A 12,062-nucleotide genomic window follows, 5' to 3' on the forward strand; every position below is an offset into this window, starting at 1 on the left:
TGTTGCTTTTGATAAATAAGCCCTGCGTTGTGTCTGGAGTCCTTAACACGTCAACACCGTGAAATGTAGGGTTTCTTTTTTGGTGATGCTGTTCAGTCTTAACAACTTCAGCGATCTGTTTCAACACAAGCAGATGAGGCCCTTCATAACTTGGGATGCACTATGCTCAACAACCAACCAACCTCCTCCCCTCCCCACTTCGGTGCACTGTTCTTTTCTGCCAGGTACTCAAGTACATGGCAAAGCAGTGTTGGTTTATTTTAAAATCAACCTTTGAGGCTTGCGCCATGTTAAAAAAACAGGAAAACAATTAGAAATGTATTTTTAGCATGTGTACATTTGTGCAAAAGTTTTAAAGTGGGACTCTTGCGCATATGTGCACACTAAAAATACATTTTTAATTGTTTTTCCATTTCCCAGAGTAGATGTTGAAAATGTTGTGCAAACAGCCAAAATACAGTACAAAAGACAGCAGAACAGCTGCCAATTTCTGGCATTGACAGTGATAATTAAAAAGCTCAAAATGTCTCTAACAGCTAATTTATATTGATTTATTGATTTGCTACATTTATTTCTCTCCTTTCCTCCAAAGAGTACACGTTTCTCTTCCCATTTTTTTTTTTTTATAAAACCAAATAGTATTTATTTTCCACGTCTTCTCTCCCATGTTATCCTCACAACAAACCTGTGAGGTAGGCTTGTTATATAGTTTTAAATTAGTGGACACTTGCCATTCATTTACAATAAATTAAATATGACTATCTTATGTTAGCAACTACTAAAATATAATTTATGCTCACTCTAGCTTATATCAACAGGAAATGGGATTCCAATCTATTGGGATTCAAGCAACAACATACAGTGAACTCTATGTCATAAAGCCACAAACATCTTAACGTGCTATATACTATATTTTTTGCTCTTTAAGACTCACTTTTTCCCATCTAAAAAGTAAGGGGAAATGTGTGTGCGTCTTATGGAGCGAATGCAGGCTGCGCAGCTATCCCAGAAGCCAGAACAGCAACAGGGATTGCTGCTTTCACTGCGCAGCGATCCCTCTTGCTGTTCTGGCTCCTGAGATTCAGAACATTTTTTTTCTTGTTTTCCTCCTCCAAAAACTAGATGCGTCTTGTGGTCTGGTGTGTCTTATAGAGCAAAAAATACGGTATATATCTGATGGATTACATTTGAGGCAGTGAAGTTTTTTTTGTTTTTTTTTGGCAATTAAGGTTTTGCAATCCCAAAACATTTTTGATAGGATTCACCAAAAGACTTCTACCTGAGCAGTGGAGCTTTCCCCTTTCTCCTCCTTCACCTCCCCAAAAAATGGCTCTGGGGGTGTCAGGGGAATCCCAGAACAGCGCTGGGGAAGAGGAGGGGATATTGTTCAAAATCACAAACTTGTGCAGATACACTAGACAGGCTAATCTTAGGCTGCTCTCAGATTCTTGTTTTCAGCACAGATGGCCAGGATAGAACCCAATTCTGCCACATGCTGAAGTCTATGCCTGGGGCTGTTGGTTCCTTTGTGCACACACAAATAAAGCATCAAAGAGTTATTTGCATGGGTGTGCATGGACTATGAGGGAGAAAGAGAGAAGCTTTTCATATCAACTCGCAATGCTGCACTGGCAATGCCTTTCAGGGGAGTCAGTCATCTAGCTGCAAGTGATCACTGTTAAGTAATGAGCTTGGCCTATTTATGTAAGAGCAGGAATGGAAACACACGTCCTTCCCTTATACCATCATGTGATAGACAAAAATCCCATAACTGCAACCATGGAGCAAGAATTCTAACGAGAATGACATCTGCACCAAGGCTCACTTGCAGTGCCATTCCCGAAGGAGAAAATTCTAACAGAGGAAGCGGTCTTTAGTCCAGTGGTGCCAAGGCAAAATGGCTTCTCTTCTTTTCAACCACTTCATCTCAGAGAGAACCATCCAGGCACCTTCATCGCACATGCAAACCAGTCCATGTTTGTGACAGTTCCAACATCTCCTTTGGTCCCCAGTTCCATCTTGTGCGCTGGCATCCAACCACTCTTAAAACTGATGTCAACATCAGACAAGATTCAGAGCCCATCCTTGACTCTTGCCAGGTGGATCCTCACTTGAGACTGTTGCAGTCAACCTTATCTAGCAGGTTGCGATAGAATGTGGACTTGAGGAATCGAGGGTAGGAGTCTCGCTCCATCAGTATGTACACATGCCTCTGGGCCTCATCGAAGCTTGAAGGCGTTGGATCTTGAGCCTTCTTGGCAATGTCTTTTCTTGTGTAAAAGTCAATGTTGACCTAAAGGACAGCAAAATTAGACTTCAGTAACATCTGAATGCAGGTTTCATAAATGAAGTACAAAACATGGTTTATAAATCTGGATAACAGCAACAACCGGGAAAAGATAGATATAATATTTTACAAGGACAGGAAGAAAACCACCGACAGAACAATTGCCACAAACAGGAAGAACAAGGATATACTTTGAGTGCTTCACTTGTAGTTTTATAAATCGTTTAATGTGTCAATATGAACAGAAGTTATTAATATTGCAGTTATTGTATAAGGGATTATTATTATGACTGGAATGCATTTAAAATTAATCAGATTTTGGAACGCTGAAATAAAGAAAGCCATCAATTCTAGCATGCCAGTGGAGGGGACCTTATCTAAATTATATAATTTGGTATTCGAACGATTGGTATAAGTAATTGTATTATGAATTGATATTGTTATAATGAGGCTATTATCAGATTGTAATCAAAACCTAATACAAATTATTATCAGAAAAACATGGTTTATAAATGTAAAACCACAACCCTTCCAGTTAATTACTAAACAAATGCCCTCAGGTCGGCTTCCCACTTTGTGTTTTCATTCTTATAAAATTTCAGAGCCTCTTTTCACACTTCATACAGCAAGCACATGTGCCACATAGAAACAGTAAATGGGAACTTGGTACAGCCCAAGTTCATTGGTTTCTTTCTTGCTGCCCTAGGAGGAGTTGTGGTAATATTAAAATATTCTCTGTTGTCTGAAGAAGGTGCAGCAGTTGGGAGAGTGTGGAGCAGACCCCTGACTGGGCAAGAAAGGCCCATGTGATTTGCATCTCTCCTTCACTCTGGGGTTTAAAGAATATTCAGACAATATTCAGCCATGGGGTCACCTCACTGAGAAGCAGCTCCCATCGCTGTACAAAAAGGGACGAAAGATGGAGACAGATAGAGGACCTTTGAATTAATTCTCACGAAAGATGGAGACAGATAGAGGACCTTTGAATTAATTCTCATGGGTTTGATAGATTTATTTTATTGACTGTTTTGACATGAGTTTAGTTTTGACTTGTCTTGTATTTTTGAAACCTGCAATGTTTTGTTATCTTGACTTTCATTTTGATATTTGGTGTTAGTAGAGTTGTTCTGCTGTTAGCTGCTTTGATTTTCCCTTGGGGAGCAGTGCTGCCTGGTTGTGCATTGAACAGCGCCGTACATTAAAAGATCAATATTTTTATTTTTAAAAAATAAATGTTAGGAATTTAACAACCATGCTCCCTGGACATCTGCCACAACATTTGGAGAAGTGTGAATTAGGAAGGATTTTTGTTCGCACATTGTTTTAGGAAGTGCAAAAGTAGTTTCAGAAAGGTTCAGTTCACATTTTAATATAAGCTTAATTACTTTCCCATCGGTACATGGGATATATAGCAACCGAAATAAAACTAGTGGACATTCACACTGCATATGGGCCAGTCCAAAATGCATTGCCTCATGCAGAGTTCCTACTATCTTAAGTTTCAAAGGGTTAGCCATGAAACTATGAAATAGCCAACATATAAAATGCACCAGGATGCTTTCAAATAAAACTGCCATAAACATTTAGTCATTTCCCCTTTAAACTTTATCCAAGCTTTAAACTTACTTGCTTTGTAGCATCATTCTGAACAAACTCCTTGTAAATCTTCTCTGCTTTGCCATGTAAACAATCAGCTTGGGTTTTCTTGTAGTCTTCACAAGCTAGCCAAAACTCAATGTTTTCATCACTGAACTCGGATTTTAGAAATTCTCTGAAAGCATCTTGACCACCTGCAATGAACAGAAATACAGAAGTGGCTTTAGTCATAATTTTAACACAAGGGGAAGACAAAATAACCAAGAAACTATGCTTTATAGTAGGTTGATTAACCTTCTAGCCAGGCTGTGGTGGTGGGGAAACTGTTTCTATTGGGGCATAGCTTTAAACCATGTTGTTACAAAGAAGCCAGGAGCAATAAGTACAGTGGTACCTCGGGTTACAGATGCTTCAGGTTACAGACGCTTCAGGTTACAGACTGTGCTAACCCAGAAATAGTACCTCGGGTTAAGAACTTTGCTTCAGGATGAGAGCAGAAATCACGTGGCAGCAGCAGCAGGAGGCCCCATTAGCTAAAGTGGTACCTCAGGTTAAGAACAGTTTCAGGTTAAGAATGGACCTCCAGAACGAATTAAGTTCTTAACCCAAGGTGCCACTGTATTTCCTTCCCCATCACTTTTGGGCCTGAAGCTTGTATCTCCATTGCCACTTGGGCTCATTCTGCTTTAAATCTACTCATGCGGGAACTTAACATGAAAGGCAAAGAATGGGGGAAAATGGAATGGAGGGGAAATGGAATTCTTAGCTCTGAATTATAATATAGTCTTGTGCTCTGCTGTTCCTTTGTTCTCCTATAGGATATGCTGATCTCCCAAGGAGAGCCAAGAAGTTTGTTTTTATTTGCCAGCAGTGGAGGTGAGGTATGTGCTTTCCTGGAAAAGGTGATATAGGGGTGACCTCTTTGTAAAGAGTAAAGGTGATGAAGGGGTTGCATCTTGGGGCAAGGGAAGGCTGTTAAAAGGGGTTTTGTGTTTGTTTGTGTGTGTATATCTTGCAAAACATGATGTGCAGATGCTGTTTGGTTTGCTATCCTAGATGATGGGACAGGTCTGAATGAACGTTGAACAAACTCCAACTGTAATGCTACAGCAACCCAAATGGTTCAAACATGTTTAAGCATGAAATTATATCTGGGTAGCCACTTACTATGGGACGCGGGTGGCGCTGTGGGTAAAAGCCTCAGCGCCTAGGGCTTGCCGATCGAAAGGTCGGCGGTTCGAATCCCCGCGGCGGGGTGCGCTCCCGCTGTTCGGTCCCAGCGCCTGCCAACCTAGCAGTTCAAAAGCACTCTCGGGTGCAAGTAGATAAATAGGGACCGCTTACTAGCGGGAAGGTAAACGGCGTTTCCGTGTGCGGCTCTGGCTCGCCAGAGCAGCGATGTCACGCTGGCCACGTGACCCGGAAGTGTCTTCGGACAGCGCTGGCCCTCGGCCTCTTTGAGTGAGATGGGCGCACAACCCTAGAGTCTGTCAAGACTGGCCCGTACGGGCAGGGGTACCTTTACCTTTACCTTTAGCCACTTACTCCTCTTATTAACAGGCTTGAGATACCCCATATGGAAAGACCCATTCATGCATGGGTTCACGTATGCCCCCCCTTGCAGGGATCAAATTGTTATTGCACATTGCATACTGGGTGGTAGTGGAATTATTTAATTTTATGTGGCCTTGGACTCATTTCAAAATCCCACTGCAAATGATCAGATCAGCAGCCCATTGGGCAGGAAGAAAATTGTAGAGAAGTGGAGGGGGCGGGGAGGAAATGGCAAAGAGAGAGAGGGGGGCTGGGGAGAGGAGAGGAGAGGAGAGATGAAGGATGGTCACCACGCCACTGCAGACTGGCTCAGGCAAAGGACTCACCAGGTCCCACACTCTCTTCTCACAAAACACCTGCCCTCCCCAAATCTGATCTTCTGGAACAGTATGGAACGTGGCTTTTCAAAAAGGTCAGAATTGATATTCAGCTCCAGTAGACTGGAGTGTATTTCCAGAGTATGTACACACATTAAATATGGACGGGATGGGTGGGTATGAAAAAACAGTATACAAAGGGACATAGGTGAAGTCTAGATCTGCAGATCTTATAGATTGGGATGGAACATATGGAAGAAAGCACTCTTTATTATCTGTGGGGCCCAGGAGATGTAAGGACTTTAAAGTCTCGAATAACAGCACATGGCCACCCCAGAGGATATTACTTAACTGAGTCATATTTTCTGAAAGTGGCAATTCTGCTTTGCTGATCTTCCTTTCAATATTATATACTCACAACACATAAAACTGTTATAATGATAAAAGGCTTACACTGGGTTGCCAGAAGTTTCTCTAAGGACTGTGACCACTTTGTAACCTCTTCTGCAGGAAGCCTGAAAGGAAAACAGACATGGTTTTAAGTGCAAGAAACCACATACCTGACGGAGGTCTTGAGGTAGGCCAGTGTTGTTTGTTGTTGGAGACGTGTGTGTGTTGTACTTTTCAGCTTGGAGAGACGGAAGAATTGATCACAACTCCCCAATGTCTTGTCTAGTTTAACCCCAAGTTTCCCTGAAGATTATAGATGTGCCAGCTCTATGGGGTCCTGGTCCATTTGCCCCCCCCAAAAAAAAAATATTTGGGGGAGCCAGCTCCCTCCCCATTTCCTAAAAGTTGGTACCTCCCTCCCTTAGGCACCCCAGCTGAGTGCCACCCTCTTTCCCCCGCTTTCGGTGCCATTTCTGAGTGTGTCTGAGCCAGGGCAGCTGAGGAGAGGTAGGCAGGCAGGCAGGCAGGTGAGGTGAGCAGGTGGCAAATGTGGGCAGGCAAGTGGGCAAAAACCTCTTTTGGGTGAGTGGGGGCTGAAAGGCAAGTGGGTGGGGAGTAAGGGGACGCCTGTTCCCAGCTGTGTGTGATGAAGAAAGGTGAGCTCCACAGAAGTGGTGGGGGGAGTGTGTGCAGAGGCAGTTGGAGGGTGATGGGCCCCCTCAAGATTTTGTTCAAATTGCCACCTCTTCTTGGAATTGAGCCTGTGATCTGTGCTTTACCACCTGAGCTATGCTTCTTCCTTTATTTGCCTAATTCTTTGAGTTTCATAATTGAGGAGGGACTGACATTTGAGACTTTATTTCTTCAAGACCTTCACTTCATACCTTTCTAGTCCCATATTCTACATCACCCTGATGGCTCAATGAGATCCTGAATCAGGCTACATAATTATGAGTTTGGAAGTTCATAATGCTAAAAAGCCGATAAGAGAAACCTTTGATTCATTGACAGGATATTGAGTCAATATGATAATTCTGTTAGCTGTCTTGTCTGACTTCCTTTAGGTCTGGGCTCTGAAACGCTCTGCTGTCTTATCTGTAGAGGTGGATTTCCACTTTCTGTCTTGCCTTAGATGAATGGATAACCCTCAACTGCTAAGTAGCACATTTAGAAATTTCACACTGTAGGAAAGAACCCACTGCAAATCTGAAATTGGAAGAAGATTCAGAATGAATATATTTTGAACCACGTGATACTCTCAGGATTACTCCTGGGCCACTGGTTGCTCTGCTGGGATTTTAGGTAGTGAAAGAAGATCCCCTGTTCTGACTGGCCACAGCATCCCTATGGGTCCAGATTAAATAAGTTGGAAGGGGTGTGGGATGAGGTTCCTGTGCTTCTAATAGCTGCATGATGGGCTCTGAAGCAGAGACGCAGATGCTTCCCTGGCTCAGAGGGGAAAAAGTGATGGCACTAACTGGAAGATTAGTCTAAAGTTTTGTCCATGGAGTATCTGACTCATTATGGGGGCAGCTTTTCTGAGCATCTGGTCTCACCCACTGAGCATTTCCAGTTCCTACCCATCCTCCCTTTGCATCAAAAGATGTAGCTGGCCAGTTCAATGGGGCCAGGTGACAGAGGTACCCTCAGGGAAGGGCTGTGGGGCAGGAGTCAATGGCTGGGCTCAGCAAAATGAGCTGGAAGGCACCCAACACAGAATAAGGCTGCTGTACCACATTTCTAAATAGATGCACCTTAGCAGTTAAAGAGCTGCTGTGTCAAGGGGCTGGACTGAGGAGGGATGATGGGAGTTGCCCCCCTCTCTCTTGAGCCTTCCTGAGAACAGGAGGACAGTATAGATTTAGAACAGTGGTTTGCAGAAGGGAATAGTTTAGAGGCTGCAGAGGGTAGAAGCTGGGAAATACTGGAAGAGGAACAGCAGGAAGAAGAGGCACCAGGGAAGAGACAGCTGACAGACTCTGTGTCCTTGGAAAGCATTCCTGACCGCCACTCTCCCAAGACCAGGTGGGCATTGACGATATTAAAACAGAGAGCTCAGAGACAGAAAGCTTAGATTAACCGATGCAGGAGTGATGTCAAATAAGGGGGACATAGAGGGTGGGACTTTACTTGGAGCAACGCCATTATTAGGGAAGGCTGCATTCCTTTGTCGTTCTCTATGAATTATTGAATAAATTGCTTGGTAAGAACTCTTATCGTTTATCTGACTCTGGGTTGCCCCCTTGGGAGGGAGAACTGATTCCCCAAAGCCTGACATGATGCTACATTAGAAATAATAATAATAATAATAATAATAATAATAATAATAATAATTGTACCCCAGCCACTCTGGGTGCAGAGTCTATTTTTTTCTAACTGCACCACTGCCTAGTTGTGTGTTGCAATATTTCTGTGAGTGCAAGCTGGTTTAAACTGCTTGTAATATTGCGTTTTGATTTTGTAAACCCGTGCTGGGGCCTTAGGGTGAAGGGTGGGTTAATAATCATAAGAACAGCCAAAGCACATGTGCATTTGAATCCAGATTCATGTGCTCTGCATGCAGACCTGGATCAAGGTGAGAAGCAATCATCTGTGAAAAAGTGCTACATTATCATATAGTGACTGCATAGCAAATATTACTTAATACTTACATTACATCTTTGGAGGTGGAATATTTGATGTCAGGTGATTCTATGTGTGGCACAATAGACAAAAAGTAGTTCTTCAGTTCCACACCCCTGAAAGTGATGATAAAAATATCCGGTAATTTATTGTGCATAGGGGGGAAAAACATGATGCATATCAATTGCAGGAGGTCAGTAGATTGAAATGCATGTTCTCTGTCTCTCCTGGATTATTTCTTGAGCAATCATGCCTCTCAGTATGATGAGATGTTGAGAGAGGGTGCTCCTTTTACATGCATCCATGCACACAAACAGCTGCACATGAAAGCCTACTAAAATTCTCACATATCAGTTTGCCTGAATTTAGGCACGATTCCAAGTGGTTCCCTTGATTTCAGCGCAAAGGACTTAAAATATGCACATGCTGAAGCTTTCCACTGAATTTGCAACCCAATCCCATGCATGTTCATGCCTCCAGACAGGTGCTGAATATTGTAAATGGAATGTTAAGATGTTGCAAACCAGCAATTGGCTGCAGGTTTTTCAGTTCATCAGATAAAGGATAAAATCTAGATTAAATGGGGGGAGCAATATAGGCTGGTTTTTGGATGACAACTATATCATGTGGATGCTGTAAAAAAAACCCTATAACTTGCAAAGGAGCATTGATTCCTCAATAAACATCTGACTGGAAGTACTTTTAAGTAACTAATGCTAATTCCAATTGAACCTTCTCCATAGTTAAATGTTCAGTCTTAAAAATGCATTTCAGAGGTGCGGTTGTACTTACAAAGCCTTGCTCTTTTTTTTGTGATCCTTGCCTTCTCCAACCCCCTGGCTTTTTTCTTTCATTTCGCTTGAACTGGTTTGCCACAGGAACACCCAAGGCATCTTTCTTGGCTTCTGTCTCCTGTTGTAGTCCTTAGCAGATTTGAACTCACCAACTGCAGACAGACTTATATATTGACACGTAAGCCGCTTTGGGCAAAAAAATAATAATCTGTATGTCATAGGCTGTTACCACAAGCTGAGGAACTTCCTTTTTTCACTCTGAGATGACGTGCACAGTTATTTGTCTGGGTTTGTTTAAGAAGATCTTTCAAAAAGTTTATGATTGTGGTTAAACTGGATGGTAGCAGGTCTCTTTAAGCTGAATGGAGCAGGTGGCAAGAAACATATCACCATATGAGGAATTTTGTAAAAAAAGAAAAAAGAAAAAGATTATTTAAGATCAGTTGTTGTATGGAGTGTTGTGTTGGAGCAAAGTAAAATCCATTGATTCAAATGACAGAGAACTAAATGTGTAGCTAAACATGTGTTTTCTTCTCTCCCAGTGATTTAAAGGTAAAGGTAAAGGGACCCCTGACCATTAGGTCCAGTCACGGATGACTCTGGGGTTGTGGCGCTCATCTCGCTTTATTGGCCGAGGGAGCCGGCGTACAGCTTCCGGGTCATGTGGCCAGCATGACTAGGCTGCTTCTGGCGAACCAGAGCAGCACACAGAAACGCCGTTTACCTTCCCGCTGGAGTGGTACCTATTTATCTACTTGCACTTTGACTTGCTTTCAAACTGCTAGGTTGGCAGGAGCAGGGACCAAGCAATGGGAGCTCACCCCGTTGCGAGGATTCGAACCACTGACCTTCTGATCGGCAAATCCTAGGCTCCGTGGTTAGATGGGATTTAAATGTACTTGACTTTGGCTGAATTATGAGCCTGCAGAGCAGAAAACCTAGATACAACCCCAAAGAACTTATTCACAGTTACACAGCTTTTATTCATATCAGATCTGCATTTTTTGGGTGCTGGTGGTGGTGGAAGGTCTTACTTAAAAATTGATCATTTGCAATTAGGAATTTCAGAGAATTCTGTTGGAATTGGAAATGGGTGCAGAAATTGCCGCAATTCACATGTTCTTCCGAGGTCAGGAATGGAAACCACACTATTGAATATAAGCTAGGTTCACTATTGTTGGGGTTTATTTAGTCTGCAAATGTTATGTAAATAATTACCATTGTTTTTGACCTTTCCCTTCCACTGAAATGCATTGAGATTAATTATATTTGTCTTACCTATAGCAGATAGTGAGATGAGGTTTTAGCGGAATCCAAACAGTAGTGGAACGGAAACATAGGTGATTACGATGAATAGCGGATGGGATGGAAATCGCTGTCTCCTAATATCTCGCAACTCTACTCCCTCCCTTCTAGCCAGTGCCACAACGGCGTCTCTGGAAGAAGCTGAGGACCAACGAATTCTCCATCTATATTAATTGATAAATTGGCTTTCCTCATTTGGATCTAGCATGCACTATTGATGAAAAGCAGGTGTGGGCAGAGGAGAGGATTGGATGGGAGAAGCACATGCAGAGAAGGAGGAGCAACGATTCTAAATTCTAGAGGCCAAGATCTTGATTAATAATAATAATAATAATAATAATAATAATTTATTATTTGTACCACGCCCATCTGGCTGGGTTTCCCCAGCCACTCTGGGCGGCTTCCACAGAGACCAAAAATACACTAAAATGTCACACATTAAAAACTTCCCTGAAGAGGGCTGCCTTAAGATGTCTTCTAAATGTCAGGTAGTTGTTTGACATCTGATGGGAGGGCATTCCACAGGGCGAGCGCCACTACCGAGAAGGCCCTCTGCCTGGTTCCCTGTAGCTTTGCTTCTCGCAATGAGGGAACCGCCAGAAGGCCCTCGGCACTGGACCTCAGCGTCTGGGCAGAATGATGGGGGTGGAGATGCCCCTTCAGGTATACTGGGCTGAGGCTGTTTAGGGCTTTAAAGGTCAACACCAACACCTTGAATTGTGTTCGGAAATGTACTGGGAGCCAATGTAGGTCTTTCAAGACCGGTTTTACGTGGTCTCGGCGGCCGCCCCCAGTCATCAGTCTAGCTGCCGCATTCTGGATTAGTTGTAGTTTCCGGGTCACCTTCAAACGTAGCCCCATGTAGAGCGCATTGCAGTAATCCAAGCGGGAGATAACTAGAGCATGCACCACTCTGGCGAGACAGTCCGCGGGCAGGTAGGGTACCAGGCGGAGTTGGTAGACAGCTGCCCTGGATACAGAATTGATCTGTGCCTCCATGGACAGCTGTGAGTCCAAAATGACTCCCAGGCTGCACGTCTGGTCCTTCAGGGGCACAGTTACCCCATTCAGGACCAGGGAGTCCTCCACACCAGCCCACCCCCTGTCCCCCAAAAACAGTACTTCTGTCTTGTCAGGTTTCAACCTCAATCCATTAGACGCCATCCATCTTCCAACAACCTCCTGCAGGGCCACAGG

At 43.3% G+C, this 12,062-nt stretch overlaps 1 protein-coding gene across 1 annotated transcript; it reads right to left on the reverse strand.

Annotated features, from left to right (window-relative positions):
* Positions 1-1,165: 1,165 nt before the first annotated feature.
* RGS1 (regulator of G protein signaling 1) lies at positions 1,166-9,714 on the reverse strand. The gene is made up of 5 exons (XM_083445410.1): positions 9,559-9,714; positions 8,796-8,882; positions 6,208-6,269; positions 3,914-4,077; positions 1,166-2,293 (listed from the first exon to the last, which is right to left on the reverse strand). The coding sequence occupies exons 1-5, from the start codon at positions 9,657-9,659 to the stop codon at positions 2,108-2,110; spliced, it is 600 nt and encodes a 199-aa protein (XP_083301536.1). The 5' UTR covers positions 9,660-9,714; the 3' UTR covers positions 1,166-2,107.
* Positions 9,715-12,062: the final 2,348 nt, after the last annotated feature.

Source organism: Podarcis tiliguerta, assembly GCF_965153285.1.
Source record: "Podarcis tiliguerta genome assembly, chromosome: 6".
Classification (NCBI taxonomy): domain Eukaryota; kingdom Metazoa; phylum Chordata; class Lepidosauria; order Squamata; family Lacertidae; genus Podarcis; species Podarcis tiliguerta.

What these genes read in the sequence shown, in the direction of transcription:
- RGS1 (XM_083445410.1), bottom strand. Translation starts at nt 9,659, where the DNA reads ATGCCTTGGGTGTTCCTGTGGCAAACCAGTTCAAGCGAAATGAAAGAA. An exon ending in TCCACCTCCAAAGATGTAAT is followed by an intron (nt 6,270 to 8,795) that starts GTAAGTATTAAG and finishes TTTTCCTTTCAG; the next exon opens with GCTTCCTGCAGAAGAGGTTA. An exon ending in GAAACTTCTGGCAACCCAGT is followed by an intron (nt 4,078 to 6,207) that starts GTAAGCCTTTTA and finishes TGTTCATTGCAG; the next exon opens with GTGGTCAAGATGCTTTCAGA.